Source organism: Branchiostoma lanceolatum, chromosome 12 (assembly GCF_035083965.1).
Source record: "Branchiostoma lanceolatum isolate klBraLanc5 chromosome 12, klBraLanc5.hap2, whole genome shotgun sequence".
In the NCBI taxonomy this organism is placed as follows: domain Eukaryota; kingdom Metazoa; phylum Chordata; class Leptocardii; order Amphioxiformes; family Branchiostomatidae; genus Branchiostoma; species Branchiostoma lanceolatum.
The window spans coordinates 19,204,511-19,227,136 of record NC_089733.1 but is presented as its reverse complement, the minus strand read 5'-3'; the positions used below and the strand labels follow the sequence as shown (position 1 = coordinate 19,227,136).

At 46.9% G+C, this 22,626-nt stretch overlaps 1 protein-coding gene across 1 annotated transcript in view; it reads left to right on the top strand.

Moving 5' to 3' along the window:
• Window positions 1-22,626, top strand: part of LOC136446582 (acid-sensing ion channel 1C-like) — a 396,318-nt gene that overhangs the window by 84,829 nt on the left and 288,863 nt on the right. The window contains exons 3-6 of the mRNA XM_066445033.1: window positions 2,280-2,548; window positions 3,459-3,644; window positions 5,883-6,094; window positions 6,282-6,393. Of these exons, the coding sequence (XP_066301130.1) occupies window positions 2,474-2,548; window positions 3,459-3,644; window positions 5,883-6,094; window positions 6,282-6,393 (585 nt within the window). The 5' untranslated portion in view covers window positions 2,280-2,473. The remainder of the gene's footprint in view (window positions 1-2,279; window positions 2,549-3,458; window positions 3,645-5,882; window positions 6,095-6,281; window positions 6,394-22,626) is intronic.

Below are 22,626 nucleotides of genomic sequence, written 5' to 3'. Positions count from 1 at the left end.
GTATGATTCATAACACAGAATCCTGATTTCTTGGTTTACAAATTGGCAAGTTTTCCTTGCAAGCTTATGTTCTATTGGCTGTAAGAGGAAGGAAGAACTGAAAATCTCCAACAGCTACTTCTGATAAAACCTACTAAAGGTGACTAAATTGTAATTCATGATACAATTCCGGAGTTTCTAGCTAAGCGGAAATTGGCAAGTTGATCAAAGTTGTACTTGCATGCCTAGATATCATTTTCCATGGAAGGAGTAAAATAAAAGAACTGAAAATCATCACAATTGGCAGCACATGAGCTGTACGAGCTGGGACTTATGACGCCACGCTGTTTGGAGATCTCAGATTGGCAAGAATTGAAAGGTTCTCTTGCAAGTTAAGACTGTCCCACATATTGTAAGTTGTAAGTGGGTGTGTTGAGTGGGTGTATGTTAGTTGAAGTCTTCTGATAGCGAGAAATGACTTGAACAAGCTTTAATTGTGATCCAGAATACCAACCTTAGGGTGATTTTTCTCAGGTTTTCCTTGCAAGCTTTGAATCATAACTCTCCCCCATATTGTAGGTTGTGTGTGTGTGTGCTGCATGTTAGTTGTCGTGATTGTTGTGACGGGCTCAAGAACACTGACGTCTGCTGGAATCCAGCAGGGATTGTTCAGCAACCTCTGCAATTAGACGGGCTGCGTAGCAGACTTGCGCTATTTTAAGCCAGATCGAAAGAAATATTTTGCCCTTAGACGTTGCTGCACTCACTGGACTGAGAGGAAACCTTGAACCTGGCAATATGATTTCTTTTATTGCAAACAAAACATGACACATGCGAAAGATCACAGATCCTTACAGAAATCTAATCAACCCGACTATATCAACTGCCAGAAACTGTGTGCACCGATGGCAGGTATAGAGATACGGCACTGATGTTATCATCTTCTGGTTTAGTCTGATTTCTAACAAAAGAGGATGAGAAATAACCCAGCAGGGTTTGTATAAACCAGCTACAGGACAGAATTGTGCCGTTTTAGGCCAGACTGAGAAAACATTGGATGAGAAGAGAACATATCTACACAAATCTGAGAGAAAAACTGATGCCTGAAACTGTGTGTACCAAAGCATGAACTTCAAGATTCTGCACTGACTGGGTTAACAATGTCTTTCTAGTTCTAATGTTATTTTTCAAGTTCACGAACCTACAAATTTGATCAGATGGCTTGCAAACTGGTTATTGATTTGCTTCTCTCAGCGTTTGGTGCTTGGGTTGACAGCTTGGAAAGGCAACATGATGCTCAGTTCACATTGAACCATATCTCATGGGCAGCACAGCTTTCGCCGCAGTGCCCCCTGTTGGACTGGTGCAGTACTGCACTATTAAACAGCCAGGAAGCCTTTGGTTGTGTACAGATATTTACCATGATTGTGTCATTGTTTATGACTGTTAACTGGGGGTGAAGTATTGCTTTTGGTCTGTCTGTATGTCCATCTGTCTGTGTGTGTTTCTGTGATTCCCAATATATATAATATATATCATACATACCATTGCCACACATTATCAGTGCTGCTATTTTTGTCTGCCTGAGACTATGGGTAAGTGGGAGAGATGTTTCTATGACTGTGTCAATGTGTGTGTCTGTGTGTGTGTGTGTGTGCCTGTGTGTCTGTGTGTGTGAGCGAGTGCGTGTGTGGGTGTGTGTGTCTGTGTGTGTGTGTCTGTGTGTGTGTGTGTGTGTGTGTGTGAGTGAGTGCGTGTGTGCCTGTGTGCGGGTGTGTGTGAGTGAGTGCTTAGTTTTGTCCGTGTGACTATGGGTAATGGGGTGAAGTCTGTCATCTCTCACATCCTTCCTTTGTTCCACAGATTCCGACAAGCCTCCTGAAGCTGAATTGTATCCTGTAACGCCACCCGTCTTGTCCAAAGTGGTGATCTCCTTCCTTTGTTCCACAGATTCCGACAAGCCTCCTGAAGTAGAATTGTAGCCTGTAACGCCACCCGTCTTGTCCAAAGTAATGATCTCCTTCCTTTGTTCCACAGATTACGACAAGCCTCCTGAAGTAGAATTGTAGCCTGTAGCGCCACCCGTCTTGTCCAAAGTAATGATCTCCTTCCTTTGTTCCACAGATTCCGACAAGCCTCCTGAAGTAGAATTGTAGCCTGTAACGCCACCCGTCTTGTCCAAAGTAATGATCTCCTTCCTTTGTTCCATAGATTACGACAAGCCTCCTGAAGTAGAATGTTAGCCTGTAGCGCCACCCGTCTTGTCCAAAGTAATGATCTGTCCTTCCTTTGTTCCACAGATTACGACAAGCCTCCTGAAGTAGAATTGTAGCCTGTAGCACCCCCCGTCTTGTCCAAAGTTGTGGCGTTCACCCCTGAAGTCAACATTCTGCCTCTGACGGAGAAAACTTCCCAGAAGCCTCCTCTGGAATATCTCATCTCCGACTCGGGCGACGTTTTATATCTGGTAACCGACGGCAACCACCCCGTGCTCATGATGAACCGCGACCCGACCATGTCCAGTCTGTCGGACATCGACGAGCTCGCGCCAAAACCGTCCGACATCGAGGTGCGACTCTTCAGTAATATCAATAAAGCTTCAGTACATGTCAGTCGAAATAAGTAAATGCCAGTACAATTTCAGTAAGTTCCAGTAGAATTTTAAGTAAATGCCAGTACAATTTCAGTAAGTTCCAGTAGAATTTTAAGTAAATGCCAGTAGACTTTCATTAAGTGCCATTAGAATAACTGTTATTACCAGCAGACTTTAGTACTGTGAATGCAATTGACACCCACCAATTGAGTAGAGTTTTCCAGTAGAGTTCCAGTAACTTCCAGTCTTCTTCTCCTTTTCATCCTGACGGACGATCGTTTCAGCGTCGATGGACTCAGCATGCAATGTTAACTTCCAGTAGAACATCAGTAATTATGTATCTTGTCCGCTAGGTGTTTGCAGGCAATCAGCCACTTGATCAGTAGAATATGTAATTGCCAGTAGAACTTAAGCTTCAGTAATTGCCAGTAGAACTTCAGTAATTGCCAGTAGAACTTCAGTATTGCCAGTAGAACTTCAGTATTTTCCAGTAGAACTTCAGTATTTTCCAGTAGAACTTCAGTAATTGCCAGTAGAACTACAATAATTGCCAGTAGAACTTCAGTAATTGCCAGTAGAACTTCAGTAATTGCCAGTAGAACTTCAGTAATTGCCAGTAGAACTTCAGTATTTTCCAGTAGAACTTCAGTATTTTCCAGTAGAACTTCAGTAATTGCCAGTAGAACTACAATAATTGCCAGTAGAACTTCAGTAATTGCCAGTAGAACTTCAGTAATTGCCAGTAGAACTACAGTATTTGCCAGTAGAACTACAGTAATTGCCAGTAGAACTACAGTATTTGCCAGTAGAACTACAGTAATTGCCAGTAGAACTACAATAATTGCCAGTAGAACTTCAGTAATTGAAATTTGTGTTTTGTCCCCAGGTGTTTGCGGGCAACTCGACGTTCCACGGCATCAACCACGTGTTCACGTCGGGGCGGTGCAACATTCGCCGGCTGCTCTGGGGCCTCGCTTTCCTCACGTCTTTCGGCCTGCTCGTCAACCAGGGCGTCGACCGCGTCATCTACTTCTTCCAGTACCCGCACGTCACCAAGCTGGACGAACTAGAGGTACAAAACCTTTTAAACTTGTAGCCTGTAGCGCCCCCCGTCTTGTCATCTACTTCTTCCAGTACCCTCACGTCACCAAGCTGGACGAACTAGAGGTACAAAACCTTTTAAACTTGTAGCCTGTAGCACCCCCCGTCTTGTCATCTACTTCTTCCAGTACCCGCACGTCGCCAAGCTGGACGAACTAGAGGTACAAAACCTTTATTGTAGCCTGTAGCACCCCCCGTCTTGTCATCTACTTCTTCCAGTACCCTCACGTCACCAAGCTGGACGAACTAGAGGTACAAAACCTTTCAAAATTGTAGCCTGTAGAGCCCCCCGTCTTGTCACCAAGCTGGACAAACTCGAGGTACAAAACCTTTCAAAATTGTAGCCTGTAGCACCCCCCGTCTTGTCATCTACTTCTTCCAGTACCCGCACGTCGCCAAGCTGGACGAACTAGAGGTACAAAACCTTTATTGTAGCCTGTAGAGCCCCCCGTCTTGTCACCAAGCTGGACAAACTCGAGGTAAAATAACCTTTATTGTAGCCTGTAGCGCCCCCCGTCTTGTCATCTACTTCTTCCAGTACCCGCACGTCACCAAGCTGGACAAACTAGAGGTACAAAACCTTTCAAAATTGTAGCCTGTAGCACCCCCCGTCTTGTCATCTACTTCTTCCAGTACCCGCACGTCGCCAAGCTGGACGAACTAGAGGTACAAAACCTTTATTGTAGCCTGTAGCACCCCCCGTCTTGTCATCTACTTCTTCCAGTACCCTCACGTCACCAAGCTGGACGAACTAGAGGTACAAAACCTTTCAAAATTGTAGCCTGTAGAGCCCCCCGTCTTGTCACCAAGCTGGACAAACTCGAGGTACAAAACCTTTCAAAATTGTAGCCTGTAGCACCCCCCGTCTTGTCATCTACTTCTTCCAGTACCCGCACGTCGCCAAGCTGGACGAACTAGAGGTACAAAACCTTTATTGTAGCCTGTAGAGCCCCCCGTCTTGTCACCAAGCTGGACAAACTCGAGGTAAAATAACCTTTATTGTAGCCTGTAGCGCCCCCCGTCTTGTCATCTACTTCTTCCAGTACCCGCACGTCACCAAGCTGGACAAACTAGAGGTACAAAACCTTTCAAAATTGTAGCCTGTAGCACCCCCCGTCTTGTCATCTACTTCTTCCAGTACCCGCACGTCGCCAAGCTGGACGAACTAGAGGTACAAAACCTTTATTGTAGCCTGTAGAGCCCCCCGTCTTGTCACCAAGCTGGACGAACTCGAGGTACAAAACCTTTCAAAATTGTAGCCTGTAGCACCCCCCGTCTTGTCATCTACTTCTTCCAGTACCCTCACGTCACCAAGCTGGACGAACTAGAGGTACAAAACCTTTATTGTAGCCTGTAGCATCCCCCGTCTTGTCATCTACTTCTTCCAGTACCCGCACGTCACCAAGCTGGACAAACTAGAGGTACAAAACCTTTCAAAATTGTAGCCTGTAGCACCCCCCGTCTTGTCATCTACTTCTTCCAGTACCCGCACGTCGCCAAGCTGGACGAACTAGAGGTACAAAACCTTTATTGTAGCCTGTAGCACCCCCCGTCTTGTCATCTACTTCTTCCAGTACCCTCACGTCACCAAGCTGGACGAACTCGAGGTACAAAACCTTTCAAAATTGTAGCCTGTAGGCCCCCCGTCTTGTCACCAAGCTGGACGAACTCGAGGTACAAAACCTTTATTGTAGCCTGTAGCACCCCCCGTCTTGTCATCTACTTCTTCCAGTACCCTCACGTCACCAAGCTGGACGAACTAGAGGTACAAAACCTTTCAAAATTGTAGCCTGTAGGCCCCCCGTCTTGTCACCAAGCTGGACGAACTAGAGGTACAAAACCTTTATTGTAGCCTGTAGCACCCCCCGTCTTGTCATCTACTTCTTCCAGTACCCTCACGTCACCAAGCTGGACAAACTCGAGGTACAAAACCTTTATTGTAGCCTGTAGCACCCCCCGTCTTGTCATCTACTTCTTCCAGTACCCTCACGTCACCAAGCTGGACGAACTAGAGGTACAAAACCTTTCAAAATTGTAGCCTGTAGGGCCCCCCGTCTTGTCACTAAGCTGGACGAACTCGAGGTACAAAACCTTTATTGTAGCCTGTAGCGCCCCCCGTCTTGTCATCTACTTCTTCCAGTACCCGCATGTCACCAAGCTAGATGCACTTTACCATTAAATATTTTTGATTGTGTGTTTTTCCCTCCAGGCCCAGATGATGTCCTTTCCGGCCATCACCATCTGTAACCTGAACCCCTTCCGGTTCTCTCAGATTACAAAGAACGACCTCTACCACATGGGTCACGCCTTCGAGATGCTGAAACGCGACAAGACGCTCGCCCACAGTACTTACATCGACCCGGAACATCTCCAGACACTCAAGGCACTGTCGAACTTCGACAACAACTTCACACCAACCAAGTAAGTCTTAAACTGTCTTAAACAGCTCCTTACAACTTCACACCAACAAAGTAAGTCTTAAACAGGTCATTGCAACTTCACACCAGACTTCCAGAAAAACGATATGTTGCTGAAGTTCAGCTATGTTCTTAGTGTTGTTGCTGTTTTTGTTTTTGTAGTTGTTTACCTGCTGTTGTTGTTGTTTCAGGAGTTTCAGTATGAAGGAATTCTACGACAGAGCCGGGATCCAGATAGATGAAATGCTGCTGAAATGCAGCTATCGAGGGGATGATAATTGTGGGCCAAAAAACTTCTCAACCGTGAGTTTGTTTGTTTCTTTGTACGCTAACTGGCTGCCGTCAGACACTGTTTGTTTGGCCGGGGGTACCTCACTTCTATCTGAGGTTCTCAACTGTTGTTTAGAACGTTGTTGAACGGGCTGATGTGTAGCTCAAAGACTCACCGACTACACAATGTGCTGTGTCTACTGCCACATACACGCTTTCACCTGCAGTTCTAAACTATAGTTTTGGTCAGGCTGATGTTGCCAAGATGTAGCCAAGATGCAGACACAATGTAGCAAATTAATGTTGCCAAGATAGAGCCCAGATGTAGCAGGGCTCACTATTGCAACACAGTTGGTCCTTTGCTGTGTCTGCTGGCACACACTGTTTGTTCAGCAGGACTTTATAGGTAACAGGAACGGTTTCTAACCTTTGTTGGGCCTACTGGCAGCTACATGCAGGGCATCAGCTTTACCTGCTGGTTCTACAGTACTGGTTTTGTATGGTACATGGGGGGGGGGGGCTGCTGAGCCCTTCACCCAGCCATGTCTACATGTACCATTCAGAAGAACATAATGGCTAGTCCTAACTGCCAGAATTTGAGGTTGGAGCTGACAGGTTTGTCCATCACACACTGGGGGTGTATTGATACGTGTGGTGGGTTCTTTAACATGCCTTAGGTGTGGCTGTAATCACTCACAAGACATCCCTTAACTAGTTTTTTGTGTATGATCTTTATTGTGGGGGTAAACATGGGAGCATCAGCTTAACTGGTTTGATCACTCCCACACCATGGCGAACTCCTACTCAAGACTTGTTGATACAAGTGAAGCGGTTGTAGGGAAGTGTTCCAATCTTTAATTCCCTCCCAGTAAATCAGGGTTCACAATGCTAAATGGAAGCCAGGATTTAAACCTTGGGATCTTTTAATAACCATTGATTTTGCTTCTGTTGGTCTAGTTTAAAACCATACATTTCGGCATGGATGCACCTTTGGCTGTCTGTATTATAGACTTGGATGTTAGCTCTAAATGTAGTGGCACGTTGTACATAAAGTTAGATTTTACTAGTTCATACTTGCCAATTTGCCTCAATGTCAAAATGCTCAGTTCTTTCCAGATAAACCAGTCTGATGGAACAACACTGCGTGCCTGTCCTTGGTGCTGAACTCATGGTGCAGCAAACATAGAGAATTTTTGTGGCTTCTTTAACTATATTCAGCTCAGAATGATTTCATAAGCCTCACAAGAGATGGAATCAGTCTTTCTCCCTCTGATAGCCTGTCCCCGAGTTGTGATGTTGGGTTATAAGTGGTGCAATGAACTCAACAGTAATGACATCACTCTCGCCCTGCCACTAACATTTCTTTCTTCTTCCTGGAAACTGTGTGCCCTAAGGGGGCCTGTCCCCGAGTTGTGATGTTGGGTTATAAGTGGGGCAGTGCAGGAAACAGTGATGACATCACTCTTGCCCTGCCACCAACATTTCTATTTTAACCTTGCCGCCTGGAACCCTACAGTTCCTGGAAACTGTGTGCCCTAAGGGGGCCTGTCCCCGAGTTGTGATGTTTGGTTATAAGTGGGGCTGTGCAGGTAACACTAATGACATCACTCATGCCCTGCCACTAACATTTCTTTCTTCATCCTGCCCTCTGGAACCTTGCAGTTCCTGGAAACTGTGCGCCCTTGGGAAGTCTGTGCACAGCTAAGAGTAATGACCTCCACACCCTGCCTTCTGGAGACGCATAGCTCCTGGAATTTGCATGTCCTTATAGGGAATGTGTGGGCTATCAGGCAGTGTCTCACCAATATGTAACACCATTACTATTAACATCATGCCTTCTCTAACCTCACCAATGATGTCCTGACAGTTCCTGGAACATGTGTGTCCTTAGATAGGGAGGCTGTGAGTCAGTGTCTCAATAGCATCAGGAAAATATGATTATGTCGTTACAGTTTCTGGAACCTTTTGTAAAGACAATTCCAATCTCTACAACTGGATAAGATACAGAGATTACTTCCGGACGTTTTGAGTGACATCCATCACTCTTCTTCTGTGGACTGCTCACTGTAGCAGTGGTGCATCGCAGGTCTGGCCTGGTGCCATGTGCACGGCTGGTCTCAATAACGGCAGGTGGAGTTATTAAGACGAATGTGTCTCACCAACACAGCTGTGATCGGGGCGGGGGGGGGGGGGGGGGGGGGGCGGCAGACGGGCCAATATCGGGCCGGGAACGCTGCTGCAGAAACGGCTGCATGGGACATGACTTATTCTGGGGTCAGGAAATATCCATTCAGTTCAATGTATTAGGTAGTTCTGCTTTGTAGAAACTTGTACAGAGTTTAAAGTGTTCCTTGTACACCTTCGGAATTTGTGGAAGCAAAAAATGACAGGAAAGGAAAGGAAAACACTCTGGGGTTAGAATATATCAACTCAGGACTGGTCAGGTGTCAGTAATTCTGCTGTGTAGAAATTTGTTTCTTGTGACTTCCTAGCAGAACTGGTGGAAACCTAACATGACAGGACAGGGGGAAACAGTTAACCTGGTCATGTGTCAGTCATTCTGCTGTGTAGAAACATATACAGCATCTATTATAATAGTGCCTCCCCAACACTCCTGCAGAACTCATGGCAACTAGAAATGACACAAAACATAAAGCATAGAACATTGATAAGAATGTCGCGTCAAGGTGATCTTTTCATGTTCCCAAAAATCTGTGTGTAAACAGTTAAACTCAGATCACTGGGAAGGATGTCGGATAGCGTCTGAACGTCTGCTATTCTCAGAAAACTTTGTCCAGTGGAACAGATTTGATCAAAATGTCATAATTATTCTTTCCTGGATGTCTAATCTGCATAAACGTATGACATGAAACAGTGTGTACAAATCTATTCAGGATTGTTTGGCCTCACGTTTGGAATGAGAAGAAATTCACACAAGAAATTCTACAAACTTTGATTGAAAACTCAAATGACAAGGAAATTGAAGATTGAAACTCAACCCAGCTAATGCATTGTTACAGAAATTCCTGTTCAAAACTGCCCCCTGATGACCCATGGTGGTACTGCATGCAGATTATTGGTGGTGCAACAACCAACCAGACTCTAGACACTTTCCTGTGGTTTAAACTCCACCTAGGAGGCAGCATTTTAACGCCATTGACTCGAATGTTCGTTTTTTGTAGAACTGAATAGTTGAGGAAAAATTTGATTTCTTCATCTCAATGAAAAATTGAAGTACTGTTTTTAGTTTGTCTGTGTGTGTGTGTCTGTCTGTCTGTCTGTCTGTCTGTCTGTGTACAAATCACTGAGTCAAAACTGCTGTGGAAGCTTCCAGATCTTTTCGTACATCTACACTTTCCTCTGCAGTTTTGTACTTCATTGCTTCACAGTTGACTAATAAGTCCGCTGCCCCCGTTAGAACCTCCCAGACGGCCATTGATATTCCTGAGGTCAGGTTCACCATGGCCATGGCCTTGACTTTATTGAACACAAAATGCACCGTTTCTGCACAGTAATTTGCAAAGTTCATTTGATCTACACAGTTCCGGAAACCTATAGCTACAGCTCCTAGAATCTAAAGTTCCTCGAATCTACATGCAGTTCCTGGAATCTACAGTTCCAGGGATGTACAGTATCTGTAATTTACATTTCTAGGAATCTGTAGTTCCTGGAATCTGTAGTTCCTGGAATCTACAGTTCCTGGAATCTGTAGCTCCTGGAATCTGTAGTTCCTGGAATCTGTAGTTCCTGGAATCTACAGTTCCTGGAATCTGCAGAGATCCTGGAATCTAGTTCCTAGAATTTGCATATATCATGGAATTTGCAGAGTTCCTAGAAGCTACAGCTCCTGGAATCTTAAGTTCCTGAAATCTACAGCTCCTGGAATCTGCACTGATCCTGGAATCTGCACAGTTCCTGGAATCTGCAGGGTTCCTTGAATCTGCTCAGTTCCTGGAATCTGCAGAGCTCCTAGAATCTAAAGTTCCTGGTATCTGCAGTTCCAGATTGACATTCCAGACCGTCCATTGATATTCCTGAGGTCAGGTTTACTGCGGCGCAGACTTTATTGAACACAAAATGCGGCATTTCCGCAGAGTAATCCACGGTTCTGGTCGGGTGGACATGTCCGATAGATCCTGCAGTGCTACGCTGGAATAGCATTAATAAAGATTTACTGAAGAGTCATACCTGCAGGCATGGGCCACAGCAATGCTATTGGTCGGTTCTTGGGTTTTAGAGAAGTGTGCTGAACAGGAGAATCGTCATGAATACATGAAAACTCTGAGGGGAAAGTTTGTACCTTGCAACACACAGATTCAGGGAGTGAACATTTTCAGACTCAAGTTTTCCTACCAGCTCTGCATCTTGCTCCCTTTCTTCATTTTTACTTTAGCAAGTACCTTGTTACCACTTTATTGATTCTTTTTACCTTTTTCAAAACCATGTTACCTCAGTTTATCTGTGTGGCTCAAAGCTACTTTTTTTCAGGCCACACCAATTCAATTTCTTGATTCTCAGATTTTGATAAAATGATGCCTGATTCATCAACATACAAACATAGTCTGAGGGACTCTTGAAATCTTGGATTCCTAGAATCTACACAGTTCCTGGAATCTACACAGTTCCTGGAATCTGCAGTTCCTGGAATCTGCACAGATCCTGGAATTTGCCGTTCCTAGAATTGGCACAGCTCCTGGAATCTGCACGGTTCCTGGAATCTGGAGTTCCTGGAATCTGCATGGTTCCTGCTAGTGTAACCTTGACCATGAGTCCGTGTAACCTGACACCTGCAGACATCCGTGTCCCCGCGCAGACAGCACGACGTGTTATTGACATTCAGACCACAATAAAAGGGATGAAAAATTCAATTCCAATTTCATGGTCGTCGCTCCCATCAGCTCCCCTGAGGCGTCCGTCCGCGGAATTTTCTGCCAACCAAAACGCGACGAGATTTAACGGCTCAGGCTTTACGGACGTGAACTTTTCAACAGGAATTAACGAGATAGAAGGCGATGATTGGTCCAAGGTCGAACGGGCGTTAGAGGTCAGGGAGAAACTTGGAATGTTCGGAGTCGACGAGCCTCTCATTGCGGGCAGTAATTCCGCCAATCGCTCCCAACGGCCCAATTGGACAAGGATCTATCGAGTTTCCGATGTCGGAGTCAAAGCGGAGAGTATAATGAAGCACCGTCGGGAACAGTTTAACGTTTATGGGGAGCAGGAGAAACTATTAACCAGTAAAACCCTCGCGCCGAACTGTTAGCCCAAAGGATGATGACTTGTAAAACGTTGTTACTGGATTTGTGAATGCTTGTCAGCAGGGAAATCCGATATCTCCGGGCCACAACAAGTTATTTCATTGGTTCTTGGACAATTTGATATATAAAGATAGCAAGACATTTGATTTGATTCAATTTCCAGATGACTTACTTGTGAAATGTCACTGGATTTGTGAATGCTTGACAGCAGGGAATATCCAATATGTCTCAGGCCATACCAATGCATTCCATTGTTTCTTTCACTGAAATTTCAACATCAATAACAGGCAAGAGAACATTTATCTTATAAGTAATCAGTTGAAACTTGAATCGAATTGTTTTTCTTCCCTTAACTGAGCGTGTTTACAGGTGTCGTAGAATCAGATATTTCTTCACTTAAAAGATTCTAAATGAGAATCACTGACACTTTAATAGATCTGAACGTTAACATTGAGTTACGCCAAAAAAGCAGTTACACAAACAACTGGATATGATTTTGGAAACGGTCAAATGTTTCAAGTAGCATCCACTACTTTTCGTCAGTGACTGTTGAGTTAACGTTGAGTCTACAAAAGTTGTCTTGATTCTAGGGGCACATGTTTCACCATGAAAATAAGTGCACATTTCCACAAACTTCAATTTGACTTTATGAACTCACTGAAACTGTGTTTACCGCGCCACTCCTAACTGTACGTCATACTTGTCAATAATAGCAATTTTTACTTTAATGCTTTTATATTGAAAATATTAGCGCTTGTCAAAATGAGAAAAGGGGAGTTCCAAACTTAAAGTGGAGGGTGTTAGACTTTTCCTCTTGTAACCAACATATCAAGTTACACTGGCCTTAAGAAACTGCTTTTCCGGGTGATACTTCTGAAACGGGGCTACCCCGGATTTGTGTCTGTCAGCAGTTAAGTCTGATACTTCTTCACTTATCGAGTTCCTAAATGATACTCAAGAGTTTAATAGCTTTGATGATATAAACTCTACAAAAGGTCCTGAATGTTAGGAGTTAACTTTTCTTCATGAAGAATCGGTTTAGATTTGTGGATCAAACTGCACTTACCAAGATCCTTTACACGTATGACTGGCGGGAATGCTGAATAATAGGAGGATCTAAAATCCTTTATGCAGCTCCAAACAAAGCTTGATTGTAGGAGTCAAGTAATTTTCAGCGTGACTTGTTATCCTGAAGAATGGGTCTCACAGCAGCGTTTGCTGATATTTCTGCTGTAATTTCCTCCGTGGCTGATATTTGATTGTAGCTATCAGATACTGTTTGATTCTGGGCCAAAGCGGATAAACTCAGCAGAATGGGTTTTGTGAATGACGGCTTTGGGAGGATGAAGGGCGGAAATTGGAAAAACTTGTACTGGGCAGACATGGATGGAATATAAATTCCACATTGGAGGAAGCTCAGGACGATGCATCTTCATGCCCCGAACATGAGACATTGGAAGTTCTGCTGCGAGGGGGATCTGATAAAGACCCGAACATGAGACATTGGAAGTTCTGCTGCGAGGGGGATCTGATAAAGACCTACCCACATGCCAAATATCAAGTCAATCCATTCAGGCATTCTTGAGTTATTGTATTCACACACAGACACACGGAGACACACACACTGGAAAACATATCACCCTCTTGGCAAAAGTATACAGTGCAATCTGTACCAGTGACCACCTCTTTTTGGTGTTCACTTACATCATTTCCCCTCTGACCCATGTAGTACTCAGACTCCTGTCTATAGTGGCTACCTGTCCACTGTCACCATTTTTTTCTATCTCCTGTCTGAGACAGATTTTCTGCACTTGGGCAGGAATTGGTCTGAACTACAAATGAAAGATCATAATGATAAGGAAAGTTCTAAAACGGGAACTATGCTGCTCCAGATGTTTTACTGAGGGATGCCTGCGGCCTGTAAGATGTTGGGTACTCCTAGAAACACTCATGCTGTGTTTCTGATTTGGATGCTAAAAAGATAGGGTTGGTACATGTCGATTCTCTTTCTATTTAAGATCACACTGAATTGCACTGGCAAGAACCCCAAAATAGTTACTCAAGCATCTGGATAAAATTCCTTGAGCAACTATTTTTGGCGAATCTTATTATCTGGATGTCTAACCTTCATCAACGTACCAATGTCTTAGACCTTTCCTGTTTTCATCACTAAGATATCAGATTGAAAATTTTATGTCCCTTGCCATCGGTCAGCCCAATAAACGGCTAGGGCCATTTTTCAGTAAGTCTTAGCTGAGGAATCTCGTGAGCTGTTCTCCTGGAGGATAAATGTTAGTTCGATAGTTTTATTATAACCACTTCTCAGGTTCAGCTGGGCTCTCCCGAAGCAGTTAGAATTATTGAACACAAATGCACGATACGATACGTCAATGAAGGTTAGACACCGGTTACTATAGAACAGTCAAGGCAACAGTTACTCAAGCTGCTGGAGAGATTTGGTCAGATGTGCCAAACAGCAGGCAACATTGTCTGATATGATATAAAACTTCTTACCACAATACTGATCTCAAATACTAAGACATGTTTTTAAGGGTTTTTGTTCTTCCTAATGTTCCATAAACTTGGCAATTTTCCAGTGCTTGATTTTGCTCAGACTGGAAAATCTGCCCATTTATTTTGTGTCAATAATGATTAACGTATCTGCCTTACTTCTTAGTGTTCTCATGGTTTCCATGGCTGGTATAACCACCCTTCAAAGTAACACACCAGCTTTGCAGCCATGCAGCGCAGCGCAGTAGCAGCTGGTTATACATGTACTACACTAAGACACCTGTTGCACCTACCCTTCACACATCCAGCTGTAAGCACTGTTTAAAGCTGTCTAATGAGGATGAACCTAAAGTAATGTTGCAGAGTAAATGGGAAATGCTTGATATAAGAATCTAATGTCCCTCATGTAATATCTGATAGCCTGGCAATGAAAAATAGTGTTACACATGTAGCAAATACATGTCTGCAGTTCTTCTGCTGGTTGCTAGGGGGCACCTCATGACCATGTCAGTGGATTCTGCAACCTCATTACTAACAGCCAGATCAGGTTACTTTCCAGGCAGCTGATTGGTCAGTTGAAAGAAAGCATAATGCCATTCCTCAATCACCAAGGCCAGGGCTCATCTGGGGGGGTCTGATCAATACGTGGGGCTAGGCATGGGGGTTTCCTGTGTACCACATTGAGTTTATATAAACTCTCCTGTGGGATCAGACTAGACTATGGATATTAGCTGCATGAAAGATTGATATAAATTAGGCCACAGCTTGTCCAACAAGGACGTGAGATTAAACATGTATTTCAAGAGTAAGGCCAGACCAATTAAATTTCTTGGTTTGCAGACATTCTTATTCGAAACTTTACCCAGAGAACATCATGAAATGGACGGGTGGGGTTAAAACCTGCATGTGGCTCTGCTCTGGCTGAAGTGATGCCTTCCTGTGCAACCATGAATTTGATACTGTCACATCACAGTTTTATTCATCTGTAGCAAGAGTTTCAGGTTCCCTTTGTGATTGTTGGTCATCAAAAGACCATTGCTGCAGTTCTCCTAGTGTCTCTGTCCGTGGTGCTGATTCTATTGTTTTTATTTTATCCTAGCTGATCACACAAAAGATATTACTTTGGCTTGAGATGTTTCCACGTTTAGCTCAGTGGCACACCAGGCAGCAAGCTGTCTCTATTCGCACAGTTTTGGGCCAGGACTTCTGCTCTGCTCGGGGCAAGCCCAGTTGGTTCAGGTCCCTCTCTTGCATTAGCTGCTATCTAAGTTTAGGTCTTCCCCACTTTCTTGTTGCCAGCAAGTCTTTTTTAGCAAGTCTTTCTACAGGCATTCTGACACTTGTCCTGTGTACTTCACTCTTCTCTCTGTGATGGTGGTGCTAATGGTTTCATCCCGCTCCTTTGATACACTTCTTCATTTGTAACCGAAGACAGACCCAGACAAAAACACATTTGGAGTCAGACTTCTTGCCACCTGTAGTGTCTGATAAGGAACTTTATTGATGATCCTGGAGAAAACGGTTCTTCTGTCCAAGGCCCGGTGGCTTTAGTACTACAGCCCTGTCCTGGTCATACGTACCTGAGACAGTTGTTGCTACTCTCACCATGTCTCTGCACTGTGCAGTATGGTGCCTGGCAACTGCAATGTTTCATGTGATTACATGTCAAGACTGTGACCCATGGATGAAAACCTTAGTAAATCTCCTTAGTAAATACCCGCGGCAAGTTGACGACCTCGCTGCGACCTGAATTTGATTTGTGTTACCCTTGACTTTATAATGGGAATAACCATACAAAATATGACAAGTATGACTAGAAAGACAATAAACCACACAAAGCGTTTCATTGAGTGCTCTGCAAATTGCTCAGCTGCAGCGAGGCTGCCAAAGTGCGGCGGATCGGGCGAGACAGGGGCTTGGGGCAATCTGTCCTGGCCATGTGACCCCAGAGACAGTCGTTACTATTTTCCTCGTGGCTTTGCACTGCATAAGGAGATGCCTACATGGAGCCACTCTCCAAACAAGTCTACAAGAACTCGCTACAGAATGTAGTCCTTCTTTTATCCTGGGCCAGATGACTTAAGTAAGAAACCCCATCCCTGTCCTGTCCCATGGCCCCAGAGACAGTAGCTGTTATTCTCCCCATCCCTGTCCTGTCCCATGGCCCCAGAGACAGTAGCTGTTATTCTCCCCATCCCTGTCCTGGTCCCACGGCCCCAGAGACAGTAGCTGTTATTCTCCCCATCCCTGTCCTGTCCCATGGCCCCAGAGACAGTAGCTGTTATTCTCCCCATCCCTGTCCTGTCCCATGGCCCCAGAGACAGTAGCTGTTATTCTCCCCATCCCTGTCCTGTCCCATGGCCCCAGAGACAGTAGCTGTTATTCTCCCCATCCCTGTCCTGTCCCATGGCCCCAGAGACAGTAGCTGTTATTCTCCCCATCCCTGTCCTGTCCCATGGCCCCAGAGACAGTAGCTGTTATTCTCCCCATGTCTTTGGTCCCACGGCCCCAGAGACAGTAGCTGTTATTCTCCCCATCCCTGTCCTGTCCCACGGCCCCAGAGACAGTAGCTGTTATTCGCCCCATCCCTGTCCTGTCCCACGGCCCCAGAGACAGTAGCTGTTATTCTCCCCATCCCTGTCCTGTCCCACGGCCCCAGAGACAGTAGCTGTTATTCTCCCCATCCCTGTCCTGTCCCACGGCCCCAGAGACAGTAGCTGTTATTCTCCCCATGTCTTTGGTCCCACGGCCCCAGAGACAGTAGCTGTTATTCTCCCCATGTCTTTGGTCCCACGGCCCCAGAGACAGTAGCTGTTATTCTCCCCATTCCTGTCCTGTCCCATGGCCCCAGAGACAGTAGCTGTTATTCTCCCCATCCCTGTCCTGTCCCATGGCCCCAGAGACAGTAGCTGTTATTCTCCCCATCCCTTTCCTGTCCCACGGCCCCAGAGACAGTAGCTGTTATTCTCCCCATCCCTGTTCTGTCCCACGGCCCCAGAGACAGTAGCTGTTATTCTCCCCATCCCTGTCCTGTCCCACGGCCCCAGAGACAGTAGCTGTTATTCTCCCCATCCCTGTCCTGTCCCACGGCCCCAGAGACAGTAGCTGTTATTCTCCCCATCCCAGTCCTGTCCCACGGCCCCAGAGACAGTAGCTGTTATTCTCCCCATCCCTGTCCTGTCCCACGGCCCCAGAGACAGTAGCTGTTATTCTCCCCATCCCTGTTCTGTCCCACGGCCCCAGAGACAGTAGCTGTTATTCTCCCCATCCCTGTCCTGTCCCACGGCCCCAGAGACAGTAGCTGTTATTCTCCCCATCCCTGTCCTGTCCCACGGCCCCAGAGACAGTAGCTGTTATTCTCCCCATCCCTGTCCTGTCCCACGGCCCCAGAGACAGTAGCTGTTATTCTCCCCATCCCTGTCCTGTCCCACGGCCCCAGAGACAGTAGCTGTTATTCTCCCCATCCCAGTCCTGTCCCACGGCCCCAGAGACAGTAGCTGTTATTCTCCCCATCCCTGTCCTGTCCCACGGCCCCAGAGACAGTAGCTGTTATTCTCCCCATCCCTGTCCTGTCCTGTCCCATGGCCCCAGAGACAGTAGCTGTTATTCTCCCCATCCCTGTCCTGTCCCACGGCCCCAGAGACAGTAGCTGTTATTCTCCCCATCCCTGTCCTGTCCCATGGCCCCAGAGACAGTAGCTGTTATTCTCCCCATCCCTGTCCTGTCCCACGGCCCCAGAGACAGTAGCTGTTATTCTCCCCATCCCTGTCCTGTCCCATGGCCCCAGAGACAGTAGCTGTTATTCTCCCCATCCCTGTCCTGTCCCACGGCCCCAGAGACAGTAGCTGTTATTCTCCCCATCCCTGTCCTGTCCCATGGCCCCAGAGACAGTAGCTGTTATTCTCCCCATCCCTGTCCTGTCCCATGGCCCCACAGACAGTAGCTGTTATTCTCCCCATCCCTGTCCTGTCCCGCGGCCCCAGAGACAGTAGCTGTTATTCTCCCCATCCCTGTCCTGTCCCACGGCCCCAGAGACAGTAGCTGTTATTCTCCCCATCCCTGTCCTGTCCCATGGCCCCAGAGACAGTAGCTGTTATTCTCCCCATCCCTGTCCTGTCCCACGGCCCCAGAGACAGTAGCTGTTATTCTCCCCATCCCTGTCCTGTCCCATGGCCCCAGAGACAGTAGCTGTTATTCTCCCCATCCCTGTCCTGTCCCACGGCCCCAGAGACAGTAGCTGTTATTCTCCCCATCCCTGTCCTGTCCCATGGCCCCAGAGACAGTAGCTGTTATTCTCCCCATCCCTGTCCTGTCCCACGGCCCCAGAGACAGTAGCTGTTATTCTCCCCATGTCTTTGGTCCCGCGGCCCCAGAGACAGTAGCTGTTATTCTCCCCATCCCTGTCCTGTCCCACGGCCCCAGAGACAGTAGCTGTTATTCTCCCCATCCCTGTCCTGGTCCCACGGCCCCAGAGACAGTAGCTGTTATTCTCCCCATGTCTGTCCTGTCCCATGGCCCCAGAGACAGTAGCTGTTATTCTCCCCATGTCTTTGGTCCCACGGCCCCAGAGACAGTAGCTGTTATTCTCCCCATCCCTGTCCTGTCCCATGGCCCCAGAGACAGTAGCTGTTATTCTCCCCATCCCTGTCCTGGTCCCACGGCCCCAGAGACAGTAGCTGTTATTCTCCCCATCCCTGTCCTGTCCCACGGCCCCAGAGACAGTAGCTGTTATTCTCCCCATCCCTGTCCTGTCCCATGGCCCCAGAGACAGTAGCTGTTATTCTCCCCATCCCTGTCCTGGTCCCACGGCCCCAGAGACAGTAGCTGTTATTCTCCCCATGTCTGTCCTGTCCCATGGCCCCAGAGACAGTAGCTGTTATTCTCCCCATCCCTGTCCTGTCCCATGGCCCCAGAGACAGTAGCTGTTATTCTCCCCATCCCTGTCCTGTCCCGCGGCCCCAGAGACAGTAGCTGTTATTCTCCCCATCCCTGTCCTGTCCCACGGCCCCAGAGACAGTAGCTGTTATTCTCCCCATCCCTGTCCTGTCCCACGGCCCCAGAGACAGTAGCTGTTATTCTCCCCATCCCTGTCCTGTCCCGCGGCCCCAGAGACAGTAGCTGTTATTCTCCCCATCCCTGTCCTGTCCCACGGCCCCAGGGACAGTAGCTGTTATTCTCCCCATCCCTGTCCTGTCCCGCGGCCCCAGAGACAGTAGCTGTTATTCTCCCCATCCCTGTCCTGTCCCGCGGCCCCAGAGACAGTAGCTGTTATTCTCCCCATCCCTGTCCTGTCCCACGGCCCCAGAGACAGTAGCTGTTATTCTCCCCATCCCTGTCCTGTCCCACGGCCCCAGAGACAGTAGCTGTTATTCTCCCCATGTCTGTCCTGTCCCATGGCCCCAGAGACAGTAGCTGTTATTCTCCCCATCCCTGTCCTGTCCCACGGCCCCAGAGACAGTAGCTGTTATTCTCCCCATGTCTGTCCTGTCCCACGGCCCCAGAGACAGTAGCTGTTATTCTCCCCATCCCTGTCCTGTCCCACGGCCCCAGAGACAGTAGCTGTTATTCTCCCCATGTCTTCCCCTGCTCAGTATTGATTTAAGGAGATGGCCACACGTATATCGGCTCTCTGCACAAGTGCAAATCGATACCCGGGCTAGGATCAGGTCCGGCAAAATGGCAGCCTGTCTCTGAAGACTGAGCGCTTTCCAATATCACATGGCGGGAAAAAATGGCAGACTTTTTTTGGGGGGGGGGGGCTGTCTTGTAGGAAGTTATGCTAATTAATCACTAACATCAATACTTGGGTGATATATAGCATCAAGTCACTTGTTGGGCTCCAAAAACTTATTTTTGAGTGTTTCAAACTGGGCTGTAACTTTGGAAGTTAGTACAGGGTCGAGAATTGGAGCTGTGCAGGTATTTCCGATGTCTACTGGACCTAACCTGCACTGGTCCATGTACTGGGTATATACATGTTAGTGCAGGTAAAAGTGGAGCTGTGCAGGTATTTCTGATGTCTGCATGTTTTGTCCTATCAAAGCTGGCTGAATGTAACATGTCTTATCCTGTATATACTGGGCCCTCTCGGAAACCAGCTTTTACCAGTGACAGGAGCGACCCATGAAACCTGCTCTGACCCATTAGAAAACATAATTCCGTCCAAGTCAAACATCTTCTTAAATAACTCTTATTTGTGACAGAAACAAAATATCTAGAAAAGCACAAGGTAATGTAGTTATACAAAATGCCTTCAGTTCTTCATAGTCAGATATTCCTTTGTTTTTGACTGGAAGATAACATATTATACATACATGGTCATACTCAGTGTTGTAAGCATTTACAAAGTTCTGCTTGCAGTATTCTTGGTTATGCATCATTTCTATGTTATCTTGAAATGAACAAAAGGATGTAGAGAAGCGCAAACTGTTTAGCCTTGCTACCTGGCTGATAATCCTCCAAGTGTCGTGTATAAAACATGATACTTTAGCAGACCAAAACCTTCATCTGTTGTGGCAAAACGGCTCTGTTTAGATAACGACTCCAAACAAGTCTGTTGTGGCAAAACGGCTCTGTTTAGATAACGACTCCAAACAAGTCTGTTGTGGCAAAACGGCTCTGTTTAGATAGCGACTCCAAACAAGTCTGTTGTGGCAAAACGGCTCTGTTTAGATAATGACTCCAAACGAGCTGAAACGAAGCCACCCATTCATCACGGACTCCCCACGGGGCGTCGGCAGGAGAGATGCGTCGTGTTTCTCGCCCTCCCCGCTCACCGTTTCCTGGGAGCCGCGCGGATCAAAGGCAGGAAGCAGCCGGATGCACGAGCGGCACAGCTGTCTGCGGGAGATAAGGCAGCCCTGTCATGGGGAGGAGGAGTCGGGTTACACGCACGCATACATTTGCATATGTAATGAGGTTGACAGACAAAAGGGAGTCATACCGCATGCCATGGGGCTGTAGGATTGGGTTACAGTCATGAATATATTTGCATATGTAATGAGGCAGGCAGACAAAGGGTTATCTGTGCCCTGCTATGCCTCCATTCATGGGGCTACAGGATTGGGTTACACTCATGAATACAATAAACTTTACATATCTAATGACTCTGGCTGGGAAGATTTGACAGTCTTATAATTGGCAGCTGTCATTGGGCTGTTAGATTGGGTTACACTCATGAATCCATTTGCATATGTAATAAGGCTGGCTGACAAGATATAGCAGTCATGCCACCTGTCTCATTTGCATGCATAATGAAGTTGGGAAAGATAGGGAGTGCTGCCACCTGTCATGCCACCTGCTGGATTGGGTTACATTTACGAATGAATTTGCATACATGATGAGCCCATGTCTGAACCATCTGAACCAGGCACACTTGTGCAGGTGTTCAACCATCTGAACCAGCCACACTTGTGCAGGTGTTCAACCATCTGAACCAGCCACACTTGTGCAGGTGTTCAACCATCTGCACCAGCCACACTTGTGCAGGTGTCCAACCATCTGAACCAGCCACACTTGTGCAAGTGTTCAACCATCTGCACCAGCAACACTTGTGCAACCATCTGAACCAGGCACACTTGTGCAGGTGTTCAACCATCTGAACCAGCCAAACTTGTGCAGGTGCTCAACCATCTGAACCAGCCACACTTGTGCAGGTGTTCAACCATCTGCACCAGCCACACTTGTGCAGGTGTCCAACCATCTGCACCAGCCACACTTGTGCAGGTGTTCAACCATCTGAACCAGCCACACTTGTGCAGGTGTTCAACCATCTGAACCAGCCACACTTGTGCAGGTGTTCAACCATCTGAACCAGCCACACTTGTGCAGGTGTTCAACCATCTGCACCAGCAACACTTGTGCAACCATCTGAACCAGGCACACTTGTGCAGGTGTTCAACCATCTGAACCAGCCAAACTTGTGCAGGTGCTCAACCATCTGAACCAGCCACACTTGTGCAGGTGTTCAACCATCTGCACCAGCCACACTTGTGCAGGTGTTCAACCATCTGAACCAGCCACACTTGTGCAGGTGTTCAACCATCTGCACCAGCCACACTTGTGCAGGTGTCCAACCATCTGAACCAGCCACACTTGTGCAAGTGTTCAACCATCTGCACCAGCAACACTTGTGCAACCATCTGAACCAGGCACACTTGTGCAGGTGTTCAACCATCTGAACCAGCCAAACTTGTGCAGGTGCTCAACCATCTGAACCAGCCACACTTGTGCAGGTGTTCAACCATCTGCACCAGCCACACTTGTGCAGGTGTCCAACCATCTGCACCAGCCACACTTGTGCAGGTGTTCAACCATCTGAACCAGCCACACTTGTGCAGGTGTTCAACCATCTGAACCAGCCAGACTTGTGCAGGTGTTCAACCATCTGAACCAGCCACACTTGTGCAGGTGTTCAACCATCTGAACCAGCCACACTTGTGCAGGTGTTCAATCATCTGAACCAGCCACACTTGTGCAGGTGTTCAACCATCTGAAC